The sequence below is a fragment of the Silurus aristotelis genome (assembly GCF_946808225.1).
Source record: "Silurus aristotelis genome assembly, chromosome: 10".
NCBI lineage: Eukaryota > Metazoa > Chordata > Actinopteri > Siluriformes > Siluridae > Silurus > Silurus aristotelis.
The window spans coordinates 27,739,758-27,765,036 of NC_139583.1; the positions used below are offsets into that span (position 1 = coordinate 27,739,758).

Here is a 25,279-nt window from a genome sequence, read left to right on the forward strand (position 1 = left end):
GGAACAAAGTCTTTATCCAATGTCTAATTCTGTCATAATCACTACACGAATGAAATTCGAAAAAAGATTAAATGAATATACAGTGAATTTATCGTGTTGAAGATAAAATATACAGAAGTAAAAATCCTGCTGCTACGACCAGCTTCACAAATAATCAATATTAATACCTGTACCAGTCAGCGTATACTCAAGCGTTAGTAACCCCTATACCCTCCATCCCCCTGTCTGTTTGGACAGCTGCCCCTCTGCTTCACGCTCGCCTTTGATCTCTGATTTAATGCACCATTTCCATTAGAAACACTAAGTCCATTCAGGAGGCAAAAGAGACTTCAAAAAAAAGTGAAAGAGACCGGGAGAGAGAATGGCTGCAAGACTTAACAAAAAAAAAGAAAAAGAAACACTGAATCCGTCAGGCTAGGTTCAGAGAGAAAGAGAGAGAGAATAGGTGGGACTGTGGTGAAAAAGAAGCTTTTACACTATTTTTAAGAACAAAAAGATTGTAATTCTAGATTTTATACCTTGAAAGCCAAACAAAGGACGAGACCTGAAAATGGAAAGCTGGTGTGTTTCTTGAATGACACGCCCAATAAAAAAAGAAAATGACATGCACACTGAGGGTCAAAAGGATTGAAACAGGAAACGAGAAAGTGGAGCTCAGGAGAGACTCTCTGTGGCCAAAGCAGTTTTTTTTTAAAGGTTCAAGAATCAGTTTAAAATAAAACTAGTGCTTCTAAAAAATTTCAGGGAGTTCGACATAAAAAAAAAAGATAAACCCTAAACCCTAACATTTCGATATTTTGGACACCAAATCTTTTCATTAGACACCTTTTTACTAATGTGATTCGCATTTACAGAAACTTGAACAGCCAGCGGAAATTTGTGAAAGACAATGACAAAGTAGTTGTTCCTTCTGATTGTAGAGGAAACATTGCTAACTTCAGCTAGCTAGCGTTTTGCTAGTTAGCTGAACGTTGAGCTAGTGCTCCAACGAAGAACAAGAACCCATCCCAGCGAATCTTCAACATAATGAACAGATCCTCCAAAGATACTATCAACTTATGCTTTGAAGGATTTTGGCGGTGACCTGAATAACTTGTGATGCCAAATAAACTGCTAACAGGACTAAATTCCTGAGCTTGAATCCTATTCAATTGAATGCTTTTTTAAATAAATATGTTGTCTCTAAATGGTGCAAGTTTTTTGTCCAATCATTGTTGTCGTTGCAATGCATTCATTTGTCCATTTCATAGATCAAGTGCTAGGGCTATAAACTGTACAACTATTTAAAACATCTGTTTGAGTATCCTAGCAACAATATAATCAAACTACTGACTAAATAGGCTGATATAGAAAATTAATCAACAACAGGGTAGTGTGATATGGAAAGCCATGAAAACCATAGCAATTTGGTTAATCATTTACAGCTACATGGAACGTCAATCAATCCCGTCAAGAAGGAAAAAATTCTACTTTGTAAAAAGTGTTTATTATATAATTCTGACGTCTTGTTCAGATCCGAGAACAAATAAGACGGCATCCTGTTAGAATCAGAACGTAGTTTTTATCAGACTAATTATGAATCAGGAGTTGCAATGGTACCCAAAGTACCACAGTTTTACAACATTTTGACGTTTAATTTTCAGTTTAATACTAAAAGTAATTTAAGGTATTTTCTTTTTCACTTCCTGTGTAATGTTCTATAACATAAATTGGATTTATATGATTTATTTATATGATGCATTTCTTTCAGAGAGAAAAAACCCCATTGAATCCACACACACAGTGTATTACTCTTGATGCACCCTGAAAAATGTGCTGTATTTATGCTTGAATCTGCACTAGGGAGCATGTATATGGACAATCAGCAGCTAATTTGTCATCTAATGTGGATTTTACACTTATCAGTCTAAAAAATGTAATTCCATAAATCAGAAAACATATAACCAGTTTATTACTATCTGGCGTTTTTAAGGCTATTTCTCCCCTCGGTTTAATAAATCAAAATAATCATCTTATAATAAATAAAATCACAATGTTCAGCATTTAGATCAAAATTATTAAGGAATGTTAAACAGTATCTGACCCTCATGGTGTGCATTTCTTCAGTTTTTTGTGTGTTTCTGGAATTTTACTGCTTTCTATCTTGTCATCAGTAAATGAATGGAGAGAGAATGGGATTTAGTTCAGATGACGTGACTTGGCCGGTCAATAACATTCCACCCTTTGGCTCTGAAGTGCTTCAGCAGTGTGTTTCTGGTCATTGTCTTTGCTGAAACACTGTCCTACGAGTTGTAAGGCATTGGGTTGGTGCTATTCAGACGCCATCGTATCTCACAGATAAAATTTCTTTTGAATTACGACTGCATTCGACTCGATCACTCTGGTACAGTTTAAATTGTATCGTATCATTTCTATGAGACAGGAGCAGAGCACTAATCGGGGGCTTTTTCTTTAAGCATTCCCCTTCTTCAGCTTTGCATCTACAGCTGAAACCTCTGGTGTGTGTTTAAACGCCAGCAGCACTTTCCTGGTCTTCATAGCTGAATGTATTCCACAGCGATCCACTCGTGTGCTCGTCTGTAATCTCCCAGCTTCTACATTATTGCTGCTCGACTGTGCATTCATGCTTAATAACCATGTACTCACACGTGGATTGCACTCAAGTCGTTTCTTCTAGGCCTCGTGTTCAGACACGACAGCTGCCCAAACACAGATGCCGCATTTACAGTAAATACCAGACCTTTGTTACGACTCTTGTGCAAGAAATAATGACACATTTTGGAGGGGGAAAAAAAAAGGGTTGGGTTGCACAATACAAGTATGTTTACCTTTAAAGCAGAAATTCTTCACTTCTACATTACAATTAAATGTGGTTTCAGAAGACATTGTGTCCCTCACTATTTATTTTTATAGTGTACCCTATATTGTGTGCTGTACATTTTTGGCACGTCATACATAAAATAAATTCATTTTAAAACCATAATATTACTATAAATATTCACCGTAGTGGTTGAAATGTAGCACCACAATATATAAGATTTATAGTATAAATATACAAATATTTGGCAACCTGCAGCCTTAATCCATCAGTTAATTTTAATTATTCTTTTTTTTTTTTTTACTTATTACTATATTACAGGCAAAAAAAATCACTCAAACAAACAAATAAAAAAATACTATGTATATTCTTTCATTGTATATTTGAAAGAGAATTTGCTTAGAAGCAATATGCCAAAAACTGATCCTGAACCTCATAAATACACACCTATTAGTCTCACTCTACTGAATCATTCAGAACAGTTACTCATTAAAACTAAGGTTTCATTATGAAGAATCTAACCAGCACGTGAATTGAATTGAATATCATAAGTGTGTGTGATTGTGTGTCTTTTCCACGTGCACATTAGCCGCTTGAAAACGCGTCTTTCAAATTCTCACTCGCTCTAAACACAACAGTGTTGACCCTTGTTTGACTCCAGCTTTAGCTTCTGTGATAAGCTGCAAATTCTATTTAAACCTCACAGAACCACAGCAAACACACACCATACACACACCATACACACAGCGACAGACTCTCTCTTTCTCCGCCACGCTTTTGTTCAGAGTGCACAGTATGGCTCAATATTTGCCAAGGAATCTGATGAGAATTGAGAGACTCAATCATTAAAACGGTTCTGTTATGCGTCTGCCTTTATTAAACTTGTGTAGACAGTGTGCGGTGTAATGTAACACACACACACACACACACACACACACACACACACACACACACACAGTGGGGCATGAACTCAGAAGCAGGGGCCCCATGGACTGTATGTGGTGTGACAACAGAGAGCAAGTGAGTAAGAGAGCGAGTGTGTGTGTGTGTGTTTGTGTGTGTGTGTGTGTGTGTGTGTGTTCAGCTCGCACACTAACCACAGCCATTGTTATGATAAGCAGAGACTGCAGCAGTATACGCATGCGCACACACACTTCACACACACACACACACACTCGACAAACACAATAATGACTGACCAGTTACACACTTCAGCAGCAATCAGTGCTAAAAAGCTACAGAGAAAATCTCAGTCACAAACAACTGCAATCTCTTAAAGTGCACTTCCATCTGAACACGGTACACTAGAGTACACCGTATATATATATATATATATATATATAATATATATATATATATATATTTTTTTTTTTTTTTTTTTTTTTTAATTAATTAATTTATTTTTTGTATTTGTTAGGAGACCTGCAAAGCCTACATTGGTTTTATTAATAATAATAACATAGTTATGTGAATATATAATAGAGTAATATAATAGTAATATAGTTAGAATATTGTCAAATTATGTATTTTAAATGTGTTCTAATAGCATTAATGTATATATTTAAAACAATTTATATATATATCAAATTTTTCCTAGGATTTTATTCATATTTATATTCTATCTACTGTATTGTTACACCACCCCACAAAATAATATCATCTTAAGGTCTTCTGTGATCTTTTGGGTCCCACGTATTAAAAAATTCAAAACTAAAACAAAACTGTTTCACTGATTCGATCACCATTTTATTTTCACGCTATTTACTTACATATAAATTGCATATTAAGAGCGCCCCCCCCCCCCCCCCCCACTCATCCGCTGAGCTTCTCTCTAATGCACCTGAACGTATGAGTTTCCAGCTGAACTACACGTCATCTTTAACTTTTATCTCAGCGGGATGCAAATTGTGGCACACAGGAACATGGGCACCCTGCTAATGTGTCATCCGATCTCGGATAGGTACAATGACATACAGAGATGTGTGACAAATGAAAGGGGGGAAAAAAAACAACGTCAGTGAGATTTTAAGCTGCCAGAACAGCTCCGGTGCCCCTCGGCACCTCGACAAACGACGTCAGAAGGAACGGAATTCATCCGAAAAGTGTTCCCTCGGTCGATTTGGACAATGGTACCAGAGCAGCACCGAAATCCGTTTGGCCGAGATGAGATCTAGTGATTTTGAAGGCCATAGAATGTGATTTGCATAATTTTCATCCTTATTAAAGCGTTCAGGGAGCCCTCGAGCCCTGGTTATAAGGGGGTGGGGTCATGTTGGAATAGACCACCACGCCTGGATAGAAATATTTCATCAATAAAGTGATCTGTTATCAGAAATCTGTAGGAACATTTCAGTCCGAGGCGACCCGTGAAACGAATGAATGAATAAACACACCCTATTGAGTGCAACACAATTGCGTCTTCTTTTAATTCATCATCCATGTGTAGATGTTTCGTGCTGAAAAAGACTCCAAAGTCCAGCACTACTTATTCCACTGTTATTGCTTAAATCAGGTACCAACACAACAAGTACTAAGGAATGATAATTACAGTGGTCTTGCACAGTTAAAACCTCAGGCAGGTGGGTTTCACGGGTAGATGTTGAGGAATGATAGGAATTAAACCTGGTTCAATGAAACAATATCAAGTACCACTGGAGCAGATGGTCTGCAAACGGAGAAATGCCTTGTCGTCAGAAAATATGTACTCCTCCAATACTTTTATTAATTATTCCAAAGCCACACTGTGCTAAATACACAGAAATAACTGCTTCGTTGGGATTGACTTGCACTCTATGTATTAACATGTATGTTTAGTAGCTACACACTTAAAATTTGTTCTTTATGGGTTTCCGATAAGGAAGCCGTGTCCTACAGATTCGACATAAATTATTTAAGATTGCTCTGTAACAGGACCAGCACAGACTGTATGATTCTATACTACAGTCCTGAATGCATGACATTTAATTTTTTTTCCTGGCCACCTAATTTGATTCTTTAAGGGCAAAAAGTCAAATACGACCACGTGAAATTTGACGCAACTCCAAAAATTTGGCATTTAAAACTTGCAGAATGACACATTTAAAATACTAAAATTAATAATTAATCAGCAGAGAAAATTAAGGGTTTTAAGACACGGCGTAAAAGCAATAATAACTTAACATCCTTCTAGCGCCAATGGATTCAAAGTTATAGAAGAATACCTAGCCCGAGGCGATCATTCCTTGTGATGCTGGTTTTAAACAATAACATCACTCAGTCCGATGATTCATGCCAGAGTATAAATTAATCCAGAACAATATCACGGCTCGGAATGTAAGTACGATGGAAATGTGTGTATATATACATAGTGTATCTATAACAACCCTTCCCCTCCTGCTGTCACTTTAGACTTTTACACTCTCGCCTTCTTTCACGACAACTTATCCGTCTTTCTTTTTCTACACCATTCTTTCTCCAACACGGTGAACTCTGACCTGCGAGTTTGGGCTTTTTGACCCTGCATACCCTCCCTCCTTTCCTCTCTCTACCATAGTGTCTTGATCGTGGAGTGACCCAGTGTGTGTGTGTGTGTGTGTGTGTATGTGTGTGTGTGTATGTGTGTGTGTGTGTGTGTGTGAAACCCACATCACCATCCCCTCCCTATACACAGGAACATTTTTATGCTCTCCATACGGAAAAGGCTGGATTTGGACTTTTTTTTTACCAGGATGGAAAACTATAGTTATGATTTTTGGTCCAAAAAAAAACATAAAATGTGTAATAAATTGTTTGTACTTATGGTAAAGTTGCATGTAAGGCAGATTGTGTGTATGTGTATATATATGTTTATTTTTTAAGGAAAGACACAAAGTTGCGTTTTGTATCCGTGTGCAAAGCAGCACAAAAACACACCCGAAGGACGAGAAAGGGTAAGGAAGTAGAAGGGGAAGAAGAAGAAGAAGAAGAAGAAGAAGAAGTAGTAGTCCTGGACTGTGATCGGACCTTTGATCGGAGTTTCTGCGTCCTAACCTACTTGATACAATGTTACTATTCGTGTATTGACCGAATTTCTGCCTTTGGCTCCACCGGAAAGACGTCCAGCTGCATCGGATACAATGTTATTTTTTTCCTACTTCATCAGACTCCTTGTTGTTGTTGCTCGACTGCACACCGCCCAAAATAAACATCCAGGATGTGATTTCATGCTTCTCCAATCCGAGCAGGGACTGACTGAGCAATGAGGTAACATAACACAGCATAACATATAACTCAAGATACAACATAACACACCACTAACTAACTAACCAACTAACTAACCATGCCAGGAAAGAATGCGCTCGCGAGACTAACTTGTGCCCCTGAAGCACATCTTCATGCAGCTGAAATAAAAAAAACATGTAAAACACAAAACCCTCACCACCGGAAAAACCACAGACTTTACACTAAATCCCATTCAACAGGGAAACAAACTTACATTTTTCGACGCCCCTGCGTTGATCCGGCTTTCATACATCCCACCCGCGTACTTCCATTTGGTCTGATAGCTTCTAAGATTATTAGTAGGAAAAAAAGAGTATCAAGAGGTATATATCCGTAACACGGGGGTTGTTTTTAAAGCCTTTCTTAAAAACAAAACAAAATAAAAAAACTAAAAGAACAACAACAAAAAAGAGCAGTATTTGGTTGTAACGCAGGAGACTTGTCTTGGTTAGAAGGGAAGAGGAGAAAGCGGTGTTTGGCGACACCGAAGGAGGAAAAAAACCGTTCAGTCTTTATTCCTGCTAATTAGTTTCCTGCAAAAAATGGCTGGAATTAGCCCAGTGCGCATGCGCACTATTACACAGTCACGGCGGGAAGGGCTAATTAGCTCCTCCTGGATCAATGAGATTGTAGCGGGGGTGGGAGGGGGGGGGGGGGGGGTTAGAATAAAAAAAGGAGGGGGGGGGGTTATGCGGGGGGGGGGGGGGGTGAAGTGATGGAATTAGGCGTCTAATATTTTATTTTGCAAAACAAACATGCAGAAAAAAAATGTACATCGATAAAGAAAATTGAGTCGAATGAAGGTTGCGTGATGATTTCACTAAACTAACACACTCGAAAGCCTGGATCACATCTCCTTCTCCATTTAGGGGTTTTTAATGATTTATTTCAATAATCGATATGTTCATATTGGTCAATAAATGGACACCTAACAAAGTGAATCAAAGCAGTGGACATGCCATGTTTATCTTTACTCGTATTTATATTGTTTTTATTTATTTTTTGCAATCACGCTTGATTATTATTATTATTATTACCAGACTAAAGCCAATGTCATTGCAACTGGACTCGATCAAATAAATCCATTATTAAATATAAAGGTCTAGATGTTTTATAAGGATGCAAAAATAATGATGTTAGATGTAATATTGGATGGTGATATCAGTAATGCGGAGGTTTGGAAGTGTAAAGTGTAATTATGAACATTTCTGTGTTCATCTGATATTAATTTTAATATATATATTGAATGTAATAATCATTTTGCAGCATATTTTAGCCAATTATTATGCTACGTTTTTTTAAATATGGGTGGAAAGAACAAAATAATTAAGTACATGGTTACAAATAAACAAAAATATTAAATTTTATACGTTTTTTATGACGATAAATAACCAGATAAACGCTAGAAATGTATGATAATATAAATATATTGTGTATTTGTCAGGATGGATGGAAATATTGTGGAGATCTTTACGCTGCTTCTTTCTTTTTCCTTGGACAATTTCACAATGTTGACTTTATATTTATTATTATAATTATAATAATTATTATTGTTATTATTATTATTAGTGTTATATTTGCCATGAGTCTTGCATTTATATCTAAAGCTTTGCACTACATGAATATCGTCTGGAGTCTAATTGTCTTTTTTTTTGCACATATGTTTATATTGAATAATCAATCAGTGGCACGCGCATTCTATAAAAATCTATTGATTATCAAAAAAAAAGGAGGGGGGGGATACTGATTACAGTGTTCTTTAATAAACAGAAAGAAATATTGCAGGCCTTCGTGCTCAGTATCCGCGTCCAAGAGGTGCAAAACCTGGTGCATATTTCCAAATGCGCAAAATGTTTTGCGCATCACACCATTTCATTATCAGCTTCTGACTTCTGTTGTGTGTGTGTGTGTGTGTGTGTGTGTGTGTGTGTGTGTGTGTGTGTGTGTGTGTGTGTGTGTGTGTGTGTTTTTCTTCTTCTGACCCGGTTTTCCACTCGCCCAGCTTTTGTCATGATAATCCCTTTGTGCTGAAGTGCTCCAGTGTCCATCCTGCGCTTCTGCAGCACTAATTAAACTGACAATCTGTTACTTTTTCCATCGCAAAGTCACCACGAGTTTCTCTTTGATGGAGAGAAAAAAAATCCAGAATTAAACATAAAGTCATAAAGAAGAAAGCAGACACACTGTACCGACCCAAACCTTGATTCTGGTTCTGTGCACTACATTTTGCAACGCTTCTTTTCTTCTTCTTCTTCTTTTCTTCCAACATCTTGAATATCACTTTCTGATCACTTTTTATTTACGCAACTATTTATAACCTTAAAAACTACCCAATTTTCACCTCATGCAGCACGTGCATGCTTTGGAAAATTTCACATAAGAGTATATCAATATTTTCTGTTTGATGCATCCTGAAACTACTCGAGATGCACACGTTTTTACGCATTTTCACGTCTTAATTTGTAACATGCGAAGGTGCACCTTTCTAATTCCTCCTTATTTTTGTGTTAAACTCCAATTTAGGGTGTACAATCCAGGTTCAATTATTCGTTATTGATTTTCTTTGGTTATTTATGTTGTTATATCCAGTGCATTAATGTTTTATTATTGCCTTTATTCTACTGAGAGATCCATGAGCTCGATTAAGTTCATTTCAGAAGACAATTTGTAGCCTACCACCAGCAATAAATTTACACATCTCTTGTCAAAATGGCTTGTAAAAATGTAGCCCTTGTGTTACTCACTTAACTACAAGGACCATTCAACCCCACCCCATGGATACAGAGGGTCAATTACTTATATTGGAAAGATGATTTTTTTTTCGTAATATTATTGCATTATTTTAACCCAAAACAGAAAACTCACTGATTAGGGGAAACAGCATCAAATAATAATCATAAAAGACCAAAAATTGCAATCATACATTTGGATATTTGGTCATTCTTTATCCACTGTAGTCCATTATATCCTACAGAGCAGGTCATGTGTTCCTGCAGCGCCCTCTATTGTTCAGTACAAGAAATGCAGGTGTTTTATTTCCCGCAGACAAAACGCGACAAATTATTTTAATTTAAACTCATATTTAATTGATTCCACTTAAGTAAATGTGAATATTTAACTATATTTCGTATCATAGCATGACCAGATAAGTTGTGAAAATATTTTCGCAGTTATTAGTTAAACCACTGTACAATTTACATTTTGTTCATCGGTTTATTTATAAAATTTTACCTGTAAGATTTGAGGATGTTTCTCTTTTATTTTAAATCTTCTGGAAATCTACTAAAGTTGTTTTAAATATTATAATAAAAATGTGTTACAGTATAATTTGGAAATGGACGCGTAGCTGTATTCTTAAATATTGAATATTACAAGCTAAATAAAATACTAATACTAATAATATAATAAAACCTCAGCGATTTCACATCTTCTGTACAAAACACCAGTTTAAAAATATTTTACACGTGAACATTTTATTACTTTTAGAAACGTCCTACATGAGTTTTTGGTATTTCTCTTGATTCTTGTCATTTTTGCTGCGGTTTTTATTTGATATATCCTCTCATCAAGTATGTAGAAAGATCTTTTCTTGTGGTTGTTCCATGCAGGAACCTTTAAGATTGAATGAAGGAACGTTTATGGACCATCTATCTTCAATATGCTGGCGAGTTTATTGTGATTGTATTTGTGTGATTATTGAGCTTGTGCACATCTAAACATCTTAAAACTTCCCCATATTTATATTTACAGGTGCAACATTTATTAAAGTTGTAAAATAAGGATGAAGTTTCCACTCAAGTGACAAGTAAATACAGTTAATAGCATTGTGTGAGAGTGTAGATGTTTCTGATCGTAGGAAAGGAAATGTATTGCTCCAAGTTTCATTTATATATGAGAAGGTGGATGGAGAGGAGTGTAAGATGAGACATGAGACATATATGAGAAGGTGGATGAAGAGGAGTGTGAGAGGAGACATGAGACATATATGAGAAGGTGGATGGAGAGGAGTGTAAGATGAGACATGAGATATATATGAGAAGGTGGATGGAGAGGAGTGTAAGATGAGACATGAGATATATATGAGAAGGTGGATGGAGAGGAGTGTAAGATGAGACATGAGATATATATGAGAAGGTGGATGGAGAGGAGTGTAAGATGAGACATGAGATATATATGAGAAGGTGGATGAAGAGGAGTGTGAGAGGAGACATGAGACATATATGAGAAGGTGGATGGAGAGGAGTGTAAGATGAGACATGAGACATATAAGAGAAGGTGGATGGAGAGGAGTGTAAGATGAGACATGAGACATATAAGAGAAGGTGGATGAAGAGCAGTGCAAGAGGAGACATGAGACATATATGAGAAGGTGGATGGAGAGGAGTGTAAGAGGAGACATGATACACATATGAGAAGGTGGATGGAGAGCAGTGTAAGATGAGACATGAGACATATAAGAGAAGGTTGATGAAGACGAGTGTAAGAGGAGACATGAGATATATATATGAGAAGGTGGATGGAGAGGAGTGTAAGAGAAGACATGAGGCATATGTTAAATAAACAAAGAAAAGAAAAAATGCAAACAAACAAACTTTGCAAGTGTGTGTGTGTGTGTGTGTGTGTGTGTGTGTGTGTGTGTGTGTGTGTGTGTGTGTATGTGTGTGTGTGTGTGTGTGTGTGTGTGTCTGGAATGATGCCAGCTCTCCTCTTTGTGCCTTAAGGCTGTGATTCAATGATCTTTCTTGCAGATTTATGTAACACGAGGTAATTGGTCCTATAGGCTGACCCTCTCATATTCTCTCAAGCACATCCTCACACACACACACACACACACACACACACACACACACACACACACACACACACACGCACACACACACACACACACACACACACACTGAATTCATCCGTCCACCCGTACCCATATGATTACTATGCATACATAGAATTCCTGATATATCCTTCATTTTTCCTGCATTATTCCCCTTTTTTAGATTCTTTCTCATTGGTTTTATCATCATGCATGAAATTAATCAGCATTAAGATGAACACAATCCTTATAGTAATATCAATATATAGATTTAAAAAAATGTAAATACAAATTTAAATATTTATTTTGCCCAACAATTATTTTAATTTGAATCATAAAAAATGTCTAAAGAGAGAACATTTCAGTAAAAAATTATATTTGGGGAGTTTTCTTTTTACACGACAAAATAAATAAATGTTTAGTCTCCACAGTAAAGGCCAGACACGCTTTATAAATATAAATTAGATCATTCAGACAGACGGATAGAGAAAGAGGGGAAAAAGGCAGAAATGACACGTGACGCTCCTCCTCCACTGACCTTCACTGACCTTCACTGACCTGCAAATCCGACAGCGCGATACCAGACTTTATTCCCTTTTCTGTTGATTCAAAACGGGTTTCTGTCCCGCTGTAAATATTGGGAATTATATTCGAGCACCAAAAACAATTCCCTGATTTTTATAATTAACTTTAAAGGTCGGTTTTTGGTTGAAAAAAATCGGATGAAAATAAAAGTCGGAGAGTCAAAATATTTATTTATTAGACTTCAGAATATTGTAAATTAGATTAATTTTCTTTATTTTTTCCTTATTTGCTGTTTATCTTTAGATGAAGAAGAAAATGTGTGCTGATTTATTTGTCTTTTGAAACAGTTCTTCTTCATTATTATTATTATTATTATTATTATTATTATTATTATTATTATTAATACTAATCTTATTGTGGTTATTATTGGAATTCGCTCTGGATATGGGGGTCTGCAAAATACAATAAATGTCAATGTATTATTATTATTATTATTATTATTATTATTATTATTATTATTATTATTATTATTATCAATAGTAATACTGATCCAATCTGTTGTAAATCTGTTTTATTTCCTTCTTTCTTTTTAATGTACATTTTTTAAAACTCAGATTCTGAATTATTTCATGCATTTAATCTAAAACTCGTGTATTTAAGGTTCCTTTAGATTTTCGTATATTTTCTCCAATACCATGTTCCTTAAACATCAGTATTTAAAAGGCGTTTTTTTTGCATATTCAATTATAATATTGTATTTTTTTTTTTTTTAGATTTTTTATTGCCAAGAAAAACAGATGCAGATCCCGAACACAAATAAAATTCTGTTATAACACGTTTATATTTTAACAACATTCTGTCTGTTTTTTTCCTTTTCTGAATCTAATGTCTTAAATCTGAAATCATCTGATCATCTTTTTTCCTTGCATGATAATAATAATTGTGTATGAAGAAAGTGTTTTATGTTAATGATTGTATGTAAATATAATAATGAAAAAGTGTGTGTGTGTGTGTGTGTGTGTGTGTGTGTGTGTGTGTGTGTGTGTGTGTGTGTGTGTCTTACATCTGCAGTCTGCGTTGTGTTTTTGTTGGTACCATTTTGCTGGAACGTCGGTGTGAGATAAAGGTGAGAAATGAAGGTATGAAGGTGTGTGTGTGTGTGTGTGTGTGTGTGTGTGTGTGTGTGTGTGTGTGTGTGTGTGTGTGTGTGTGTGTGTGTGTGTGTGTGTGTGTGAGTGATGAGAGTTTGAATTAATGGTGATTGTGTTACATTTTCTATATTGTCGGTGTTCGTGTGATGTTTTAATATTATGATACAGTATTACTACAGAGACATATAAATCAACACACTTACCGCTGTGAGAGCTGCTCATCCGCGCGCGCGCGTGTGTGTGTGTGTGTGTGTGTGTGTGTGTGTGTGCGCGCGGGTGTGTACCCTAGGGACTCGTATACGGTGAACATGGTTCAAAGCCACTCGATGCTTGCTTGCGTGTGTGTGTGTGTGTGTGTGTGTGTGTGTGTGTGTGTGTGTGTGTGTGTGTGTGTGTGTGTGTGTGTGTTTGTCCCACTGCCAAGCTCCGTATGATTTAAATGTGAATAAGTTGTGTCCAATGGGCGGCACGAGCTCGAATAAAGCGCGTGCTGGAGTTCACCTCTGAACTCTGTTAATTATGTTAATGACACTTTCACTGCCTTAATTACACACTGATGCTGTTAATTACACACTTTACCCTGAGAGGCAGAGGGGCTTCTGAGGGGCTTTTGAGGTGAAGCCAACAGCAAGAATAATCTACTTATGTCTTATTACATACAATTATTGGCGGATGACTTCATGATTTCAGCAGAACAAAGAGAACAGCAACAAGAATGATAAATACTAATAATCCTAGAAACAATTATTATTATTATAATATGCAGTAATATTTTCATTATTGCAACAATCAACAACAACAACAACAACAAATATTACTACTCATCAGAAAGAATTATAATATAAATTAGAACAACTATTGCTTTTAAAACCACTATTATTAAAAATTGTAATAATATTAACAACAACAACAACAACAATAATAATAATAATAATAATAATAATAATAATAATAATAAATTAATTAATTATTATTATTAATAGTAGTTGTAGTATTTTGAAAATTGGTGTTATTGGGTACAAAAAATTTATTATTAATAACAACTACAAAAACAATAATAATGATAATACCTAATCAATAAACTGTATATCATAAAATTATTATTATTATTATTATTATTATTATTATTGTTATTATTATTATTATTATTATTATTATTATTGTTATTATTATTATTATTATTATTATTATTATTATTATTATTATTAATATTATTATTATTGTTATTGTTATTATTATGTAGATTGATTTACAAATTAACTCCAGTGTGACTGGTTGCAGTTTTTCTGGTTCTTTTAGTTCTAACCTTCTAATGAAATAAAAATATTTTACACACAAACAAACAAAACAAAACGAAAAAAAAAAAGAGAGAACAGTATTCTGTAATTGTAGCAGGAGAAAATTGTTTATCAACACCACAGTCTCACTCCCATCCCTAGATTGTAATGTGTTAATAAGATGTGTGTGTGTGTGTGTGTGTGTGTGTGTGTGTGTGTGTGTAAGTGTGTGTGAGATTGCATGGTAAAGCATTAATACAGGATTAAATCCTGGATGAATTACTTCTGCTGTAGTGAGTGGATCAGACCTGCTCCTGCTCTGAAACCTTCACACCAGAAAGTGTTTTAGAGACGTGAAGAACGGATCACCGAGATCACGTGATCAGATGGACTTGCTTTGCCCGAGGCGAATCTGTAAGGGGGAACACACACACACACACACACACACGCGCACGCACACACACACACACGCACGCGCAACAAGGGCCAAGTTCATGGCTTTCAGGACTACAATGCCTTTGATTAACCTGCCAGACCCCCCTCGTGTCAGACTGTCTCACACACACACACACACACACACACACACACACACACACACACACACACACACACAGAGCTAGAAAAATATTGCCTGAATGCATTTCCAATATAGAATATACTTATATGCATACTGAACTATTATTCATGAACAAATTATTTAAACAGAAAACTACCTTTAAAAAACAAAAACGTCATAAATTTCGTTTTTAGATCATGAAGAAAAATCAAAGATTGTATAATAAAAAAATAAAATAAAATAAACAATGATATAATTTATAGCTGTGTGCCAAAGATAAATCCTGGTTAGTTAACGGCGTGTAGTGACAAATACCGCCATCTGCTGGTTAAAGTCAGTCAATGCAGGAGAAATGCAGTTGAATATAATAATCATAATAATCATAATCATAATCATAATCATAATAAAGTAGAATATAATCCTGTGATTTAAATAAAGGTTTGTACACACACACACACACACACACACACACACACACACACACACACACACACACACACACACACACACACACACACATCCTGGTGAGTCGTAAACTCTGTCCACAGTAAACACTGGGGTTGTTCATGAAACTGATGAAAATGTTATGTTTCTTCAGGTTATAGGTTTCTTTAGGTTATATAAACACCATTGTCTTTAAAAATAAGATTATGAAAGTATACTAGCAGAATGGTATTCACTGGAAACGAAATGTTTTTTTTTTAACCAATCACGTTTCTCTTTTTGTCTTACAGAGTTGAACCTATAATGAGGGCTGAATGTGTTAAATGTAGGGTGCCAATAATTATGGAGCTGACTCTATACTGTATATTCAATTCAATTTAATGTTTATTTGTGTAGCGCTTTTAACAATGAACATTATCTCAAAGCATTTTTACACAGATAATGAGGTGATAAAGAGTGAATATGTTCTTTATTAGTGTATGTTTGTCCCTGATGAACGAGCCGGTGGCGACTGTGGTGAAGGAAATACTCCCCGAGATGTCATAAAGAAGAAACCTTGAGAGGAACCAGACTCAAGAGGAAACTCGTCCTCATCTGGGTGGAACCCAATGTCCATTTATTACAGATAAACAATGTTGATGTGTGCAGTGATGGTGATCAGAAGCAAACTGCAGTCCTGATTCAGTGTAGCAGACTGCTGACACTAAGTACAGTCCAAATCCATCCTCAAAGCTCCTGTAATTTTATGGAGCTCAGGGTTGTAAAGCGAGAGGCCTCCAATCGAAGAGAACCATACCGTACATATTATGTGTAAAGTGCCAGTAATAACAGAGGTAAGCCCCATGAAGAAGGGGTCCAAAACTTTGTTTTGTGAGGGACACATAATGGTTAGTTTCTTTAATATGGGTCTTGAGTCGGTATGTAACAGGAAATAACATCTAACTACAAGTGTTATAGAGGAGATTCAAATGTATTTTTACAGTTATTTAGACAATAATGGCTGAATTTTGAGTTCTTTTCAGAGGACAGTGAATCTGTACTGCTACACAAGCTGCACATTGATACTCTAAAATATATCCACGTTTCATTTCTATAGTATTGTCCCTTGAGAAGATTTGAGAAGATTGAGAACAAGCCATAGTTTGGGGAACTCCTGCTATAGTGTGTAAGTGTACGGGTGCCAACAATTATGGAGTCGACTCTAAGACTGTGTACTGAATGCGTTGTGTTCAAAGCACCGATGCAAAAATCAGACAAAACCAAGAAACCAGAAGTAAGAAAAAGTGAATATTGTCTTATTAAACTCACAAATCATAATCTGTACAGACAATTAAAAAAATCCACCATCTGCTCAGTTTGTTCCATCTCCATTTTACACAGCAAAATAAATGTCACAGCCAGAGCTTTTTTTTTTTTTTTTTTTTACAGGCTGGTTTAGGTCATGTAAGCACTTCGGAATCAAACTCGACACAGTACAAAAGAAAGAAAAAGAAACGAAACTTTTTCAGTCGTTACAAACGGAAACGAGAATCAGTGGGATTTCCAGGTTGGGTTCCACAGTGTACTTCATCATCACTTCGTTTTTATTATTACACATTCTTGCACGTGATTCTGCGCACTTTCAAACATTGTGTGATCATACTCATCATTGCACTTTAGAGTTATAAATGGAAAAAAACGAACAAAAAACTAAACAAAGCAAAAGTGCAGTCTGTGTCAGAAGTCCGTCTCCACGCGTTCGAGGAAAAAATAACCAGAGTAGAAATAAAATCAGAATTTCAAATATTTGAGGGGAAAACTATTATTTTTTTTTTCCATACAATCATGACCTTTATGTACAATTTAGGCAGGACATTTTATCTACAAAATATAGGCATGTACAGTAATCAGACTTCAGAAACCTAAAACAAATCGACAAAAACGGGGCCGTCTACAGAAGATCTATTATTTACAGAACACCACCAATTATTTGTCTGAACGACATGAAAAACCCGTGTAATCAGAACAAGAAGAATCCTCAAACTGCTTATAAAAAAAAGGGATAATGAAGGAATAAACTGTGTGGGGGGGGGGAAAGCTCAGAGAATAAAAATCACATTTTTATGGGCATGAGATTAGACTTTTCCAGTCATTTGTACTCGTTTCCCAATGGAGGCATTGGACGCCTTCGTCATGCTGGAACAGGTTTTGGTCTAATAGTGTTTAATTTCCATGCCATCACATCCAATGTGCACAAAGCCAGCTCCATGGAGATATGCTTATATGGGTTTGGAGTGGAAGATCTCCAGCTATAAAGCTCTAAACCCTATTGAACATGTTTGTGATGAATGTGAACGCTGACTGCGCCGCAGATCTCCTTACCTTCTCATCTTCATCAGTACCTGACTTTACAACACCATGGCAGCTGAATGAGCACAAAATCTAGTGGAACATCTTCCCAGATGAGTGGAGGTTAATATACCAGCAAATAAGGTCTAAATGTGGAAGGAGATGCTCAAAAAGCACAGGGAACTTATGCTCAGGTGTCCACAAACTTTTGCCAAAATGGTGCATTGAAACTGCTCCAAATACCTTCAGATAAAATGTTGATGTAATTCTTATATATTTATCTGGCCATATTGAGGAAAGTGTGATTTTTGTCCAAAATTCTTGAAAAAGGTGAGATATTATTGCACATGATACTGTTCCCAGTGTCCTTACCCTCGGAGAAGATCCACAAATCTGCATCTTGAAAATTTTATATTCAGCAGATTCTGATTTAAAGCGGACGCTGGTCTTGTTGATGCCTTTGTACAGAAGATCGGGAGATTCTGGTTTTCACTTAAGTGAAATAGTGAATTAGTGCCTCCAGTTCCACATTTCAAAGATAAATTTGTCCCATCACCACCACCACCACCACCACCACCACCCCAACACACATTTTTTGTCCACTGTATATTCATGGGGGGGAAAAAGTTTAATTTTGAGTAAAAAAAGAAGAAGAAAAATGTAAAAGCACATAAAAGAACAACCCTAGAGTGCATCACAAATAATCAGGTGATCGTTATATAAATGTGTCAAACAGCGACCTCTAGTGTTCAATATGGACAGCAGTTCCCAGGGTCAGTATAAAGAACCCCTTACACTGCAAAAAGGCCATATTCTGATGGATTATGCAGAAGAAAGGTGCACATATTTATACTTTCTGTGATGTCAAGAAGGCAAAACAAAGCTGCTGAAACGAGCTCTGGCAAAGCAATGTGAGAAGCTGTTGGATGGACTGAAAAAAGCATGGGATAAAGGAAAACATCAATTAAATAAAAGAATATACAATAAATAAGATCCCGGGCCAAAAAGGATGCAAGAATTCAATCAACATTCAAAGAAAACTCTGGAGTTTGTCCTCATCAGAGATGGAAATTTGGCTCTTTTTTTTTTCTTTTCCTTTTACAGACAACACACACCTATAGGTTTGGTAATAAATTCTAAATAGGTAGTAACTTCTTCACATCAATCACTTGGAAACTAAAAAAAATAGGAATTCCCATGAAAAGAAACATCAAACCCCTGGTAGATAAAAGCGACCATAAATTAAATTTGTGTTTTTAGATCACAAAAGCAAAACCAAAAACCAAAGCAAGTATCTCTTTCAACTTAAAAGTGGAAAAAATATATTTTAGAACCATTTCCTCTGAGAACCCAAACTCTTCATGAGGTGCTTGTGTGGATTGAAGGACTGGATGAAGCAACCAGAGTAGAAATTCTCCAGATTTGACTCTATTGTGTGAGTATACAGTATAATCAACTCTTTCCCATAGCCTTAGCTTCAGAAAGACAATAATTCACTATGTATGTGTTTTAAAAACAGTAATAATCCGTCTCTATTTATATTTATATTTATATAGATTATAACCGTTTCTTCATAGGCTACTGAATTATTTGAAAAATATCCCATGATCATCTCCGGTCCACATTTTCACATGAATATATATTTCAAATAATTTTGTTTACATGTTAGGATCCAGTGGTTTGGGACAGCGAAAGCCCTTATTTATACTATTTGTATACTATTTTTTAATAATGAAATCATATGGCTGTACTTCTGAGAGGAAAATGGGCATACACTGCTTCAGAGTGCCCAAAATCCTAGAAAAAAAGGGGGTTTTGAGAAAATCTGTGACCAACATGGCATGTCGTTTGCACAGTGAGTCAATCAATTAAGCATTCGATCAAAAACATCATTCTGGGACATTCACAGCAGGGGGCAGCATAGAGCAGTACAAGGCCCCGATCCTACCACCACGAGTTTACTTACAGCGTCCCATTCATGGATGGTAAAGCAGGACACTCAGGTCAGGGTTTTAACGATGGTTAAGTGGTGAAAAGTTTTGAGGCCTTCCTTCTTTTTGTCTGTTCCTAGACGAGTCTGAGATGTATGAGGTCAGGATCCAGGCTCTACCTGTCCTTCAGCTCCCGTGTCACACGTTTAGTGATGCGGCCACACAGCAAGCCGACCAGGAAGAGTGCACACACGGCCAGCGCAACCACCAACAGAATGTAATTCTTGGACGGTGATATCATCACCTGGAAGGCCAGATCTGCAAAATCTTCAGCTGGGGCCACCTGAGGAGGAAAAGATTTGTGAGCTTGTAAAATCGTTATGGAGGAGTAGAAGAGGATCCCAGCAACAACCTGTGCAGCTCTGTCGAATTCCATACCCAGCAAAAAATATGCTCACACACAATATTCACACTTTGGACGCTTTCGTTTCACTGAGGATTAACTCACTTTGGTTGCCAGTTATTTAGACAATAATGGCTGTATGTTGAGTTCTCTTCAGAGGACAGTGAATCTGTACTGCTACACAAACTGCACATTGACTACTCTAAAATATATCCAAGTTGCATATCTATTGTATTGTTCCTTGAGATTGTTCCATGTAATAACTTTTGTGAGATCCTGAATAGATTCCATATATTTCTGTAGACAGCATAATCCATAAGCACATAAACCAGAACCCCCTTCACACCCAGGGTCCATGTTAGTGTTTCAAAATGGTCCAAATTAGCATCTGGAAAATTCTTTCTAAATGTGAGAACAATTTATAACATGTAAGTTACCGGGGTCTCTAATGACTCCACCTCTTCCTACATATAGAAGTCTTTCCTATAAGTGTCTATAGTTTCAACATTAGCTGAATATTAATAGAGCACTGAGCTTTAATGGAGCTTGAGCGTGTGGTGGCCTGGAAAAAAAGTTGGATGTAAAAATGAAGATGTAACGGCTAAATATGATATTTCATTGTTTTAATGCTAGGAAAAAGATGTAGTCCCAGACTTGGACCGATGGAGATGCGTTGTGAAAACCCTATCATGACTAACCTGGCCTACATAGGAGTCTTTAACAGTGGTAATCAGTATAAGGAAGTATACTGTAATTTGTATGTATGTGACGGCGGACGTGTGGACGAGCACTAGTCCGCGAGTGAAGGGCGGAGCTGGACGCGCTCTGTTATTATTATATTATTATAAAATAGGTCTTTTATAGGTCCTATTATAAAAAGAGTTTTCCCAGACTGACCCCATTTCCTCCTCACCTTCATACGCACACTCGGACCTACCTTGGCTGCATAACTCCACATATCTATCCGGTCTTGCAGTCTCTTCTTACACTCAGGTTGCAGTCTCACCCGCTTGTCCTGGAGAGCCTCGATCAAACAAGACATCTCTGTGAAATGAGGAGGAACAATGAAAAATTGAGTCAGGACACCAGATTCAATATCACCGATCACAGATAAATCTATCTTGCACTCACGTCGGCCTCGGCCGGGCGGTATCGACGCGCACTGGTGCTTCAGGTCCAAAGCGCACGCTGTGTGCAAGACGGGATCGACGAAAATGTCTGCTTTGCTCTCCTTGAGCATGTTCAAGACATCCTAGACAGAGACGTAAGTGGGGAACAAGTACACACTGGGAACTTCAAAACTGCTCTCATTGCTTGAACTTTACTTTCAACCCGGAGGCTGCGCACTACACGAGTGTTTTTTTTACTACACAATGGGTGTTATTTTATTCGGTGGAGAACGAGGACGTTGAGGACGCATTAAAAGTGCAGCGCTGATTTTCAGACAGATTTAAGACGCCGTTCGCACTTTTTTCCCCTATGAGGTTTTTTTCCCCCCACCCTCTAAATAGAAGAGCAGATATAACATGCACTCTTTGAGAAAGTGGTCACATGGCGGATGCAAGACGGTCCCTTTTGAAAGCGTTCCGTGTGACAGACAGGAGAGATGCTTTTTAAAAGTTACAGAACAGCTCTAACTTCTCAGAAAAATGAGTGACGAAAGAAACGAAACCATGCAGAGAGCGGGAGTGGATTTTTTTCCCCTGCACTACAGAATAAATAGTAACTCGCTTATACTGAAAAACAGAGCGCCATTTTTGCGGAAACGTTCATTTTATTCAGCGCAAACTAACGTGAGATCATCACACAAGCTCTACAGACGCATTAGAAGTAGTTCCGGTTGAAAATGTATCGCATTATATAATTACGCTTGTGTATTTGCATCGCAGGACTTTAGTGAATAAAGAACTCATGATCGTATTTCTGCGTGCTTTTCTGGTTTCTTACCTTTTTGCAAATGTCATGTTTGAGTTTCAGTAGGTTGGTCTTCAGACATTCCTCCACCTGGCCTGTTTGTTCTTGTGCAGCAGCTTCTTCTGCACATAACTCCCTAATCTACAACACACACACAAAAAGAAATAAAAAAACACCAAGGCACAAGAGAAGCAGTGAAGCGAGGAATGGAGTTATTTATACAGAGATCCATCATATCAGGTTTCTTCAGCATGTTTGGCTTCGACCCCTAAATGTGACATATAGTCCTTATGAAACCTGATGCACCAGCAGTTACTCGTTTCTTTCTGAAAGATATGGAGAGGAATTCATGGCATGCTAAAAGGCATTAATTACACCGGATTAATGTGTGGGTACGGGGAAAGGAAAAAAAAAACCTTCACTACACTGCTTTCACAAGGTTTGATCTTGTTCCTGAAGGCCTGCCCTGTGTGGATTCGCTTTAACGAGCATCAGAGGTGGAGTTACATAAACATCAGAAAATTAAGACCTGTTTAAAATTATTTAAGAATTTAAGACTTTTTAAGGCCTAAAATTTTCGTTTTTAGATTTGAGACTTGCGGAAATCCTTTATAAAGTCATTTCCTGATCACATTACTGAGGATTTCACCATATTAACAATTAAAATCCGTTTGTGAGGATCTTCTGTACGAATCCGTCCGAGTTGTTACTACTGATGCATATGTTGGAAAAAGAACCATTTCAATTCTGAAAACCAGCTGAATTTCATAACCAACTGATACCTTTTACATCTGCTCTCTGTGGTCTGATAAACGGGGTCCAATGTCTTCACTAAAGACTGATGAGCAAAAATCTAATGAAAGTTTTCACACGGTTTTATTATTTTTTGTTGCCACATTTCCTATGTCCCTACTGAAATGTAATGTGATCTCTCCACACACCAAAGTGCAATAGTAGCTTTAATAGGCGTTCGGTGTGCTTTTGTAGGACGCGAGGAGAACAGCTCGAGGTGTCTAAAAGGCCCTTGCTGTCTCCTCATTACTTCCACTCAGGTGGATCTGTTCATGGCAGGAGGAAGCTCATTAACACACTTCACACTCTGGGTGATAAGTGCTTTTTCCAACATGGTTAAACTATTTTTTTTTTATTAAGTCTTCGCATAAAGAAGAAGAAAAAAAAAAAAAGCCAGCAGCCTGTCTGCCGACGTGGGCAATTGTGCTCTAATGAAAGCAGTGGGCGTTATGTGAGCGCTCGTATTGCTTTAGAGCCGGGATAAAACGAGTGAAATGTGCACGCCTCTCGCTCACCTCCTTACTGCAGTGAAGCTGAAGCTGAGGATCCAGTCTGTAGTCAAGAGCCGACTCCTGCAGAATCACCCTGATCTGGTCCTCACAGTCTGAAGACAGACGCTGGCGAAGAATATAATTTTTAAACCATAAGAAAAGTCTCCATATAAAGGTTATGATTATGCAAAATGTCTGAAACCGGTAGTAGGATTTTAGTATCAGTGTCTTGTTTTGATTTAATATTCATAGTTTAATTAATAGTAAAACAATTAACAATCTGGCTCAAGATTCCCACCCCAAACAGATGTTATATAAATCGTTAAAAAGCGAAATATTTTTCTATAATTAAAAAAAAATGTATTTACTTAATTTTTTTATCCCTATATTCTATTAATTTTATTTAATTTTTCCCTCCGTCGTAAAAAGCATTTCACTGCATGAATGTGTATGTGACAGAAAAATGTGAATTCAGATCATGACAAGTGCAATAATGAGCTCATTCAAGTGACACTGCAAACGAATGCGGTTTATTCAAATTTCCTAAATACTTCTACAAAATCAAAACGATTAACAGCTAATTAACAGCTCTCAATTCCACTTGCCAAAAAATTTTTCCCTTTATATATCCAGTACCTGATCGGCATACTTGAGCTTGAGACAGGAAATGACCTGGCCCTCCAGTTCAGTGTCGTCGGTGGCCTTGCTCACGATGTTTTGACAGAATTTGGGAATATCGGCCTTGCAGGCCTTCCGTAGCACAGGATTAAGTCTGTAGTCTAAACGCCAGGAACAGAAGAACAGTGAAAGAAGCCTGGTATTTACACACACCACGTTATCTACATAAGCATCCTTGAATGAAGAACGTAATTAATACAAAAATAAAACCTATTTAATTTTTATTACAGTAGTATTTAGAGCTGCTTCAGTCGATCTTCACTTCATCAATCTACTTCTGCATTATTGTAGCCAAAAGCCCTATTAAGTCTGGATTAGTTTATCAGGGGCACATGTTATATTCTTTTTTTTTTATTTATTTTTTATTATTATTTAAAATTTTAAATAATTAGAGGTTAGAATATAATTTTGTATTTATATTTTGTATCCTTTACATCAATAAGTGTATTATTGAAGTTATAATACGCTAAATAATTATTTATTTTTTTATAAGGAAAATGTCACCACAGATAAATAAATAAATAAATGTGTTCGTTTTCACACAAACACCACTGGTTACCTAAAGTATGAGATGTATGAGTTGGTGTTTCTGATACAGATTTCAAAATCATTCCATCGGCTTTGATCTTTAATGTGTAGTATATTGATCTCTGCTCTAAACTCACCTGTGCTCTGAGTGATCTGTCTCTTGGTGATCATCTGCTTACACTTGGGGTCCATTAGCTCACTGTTTTTGTTCTGTTTCAGGCACTGCAGCATGTTCTTGGCATCAGACTCCGTACAAAAGCGCTGACACAAGGACGAGAGGTGGACAGGAACATTAAGAAAACATTAAACAGGAAGAAAAAGATTTGTGTAGCACACCTTTTGTTCGTTCATTATCTTTTTAATAGTGTACCTTTCTTTACCTTTCTCTAAGAGA

General features: G+C 36.7%; 2 protein-coding genes and 1 long non-coding RNA gene across 3 annotated transcripts in view; 1 reads left to right on the plus strand and 2 right to left on the minus strand.

Annotated features, from left to right (window-relative positions):
* The window catches only part of zfhx3a (zinc finger homeobox 3a), a 32,357-nt gene extending 24,678 nt beyond the window's left edge, over positions 1-7,679 (minus strand). The window contains exon 1 of the mRNA XM_083552799.1: positions 7,272-7,679. The gene's annotated coding sequence lies outside the window, so the exon portion shown is untranslated. The remainder of the gene's footprint in view (positions 1-7,271) is intronic.
* LOC310732573 lies at positions 6,497-15,549 on the plus strand. The gene is made up of 2 exons (XR_014535506.1): positions 6,497-7,039; positions 15,071-15,549. It is a non-coding gene; the product is annotated as an uncharacterized lncRNA (long non-coding RNA).
* A 1,545-nt stretch (positions 15,550-17,094) lies between these two features.
* Positions 17,095-25,279, minus strand: part of glg1b (golgi glycoprotein 1b) — a 38,956-nt gene continuing 30,771 nt past the window's right edge. The window contains exons 20-26 of the mRNA XM_083552864.1: positions 25,023-25,146; positions 24,316-24,458; positions 23,704-23,805; positions 22,430-22,537; positions 21,614-21,734; positions 21,420-21,526; positions 17,095-20,422 (exon numbers count right to left, since the gene is read on the minus strand). Of these exons, the coding sequence (XP_083408990.1) occupies positions 20,255-20,422; positions 21,420-21,526; positions 21,614-21,734; positions 22,430-22,537; positions 23,704-23,805; positions 24,316-24,458; positions 25,023-25,146 (873 nt within the window). The 3' untranslated portion in view covers positions 17,095-20,254. The remainder of the gene's footprint in view (positions 20,423-21,419; positions 21,527-21,613; positions 21,735-22,429; positions 22,538-23,703; positions 23,806-24,315; positions 24,459-25,022; positions 25,147-25,279) is intronic.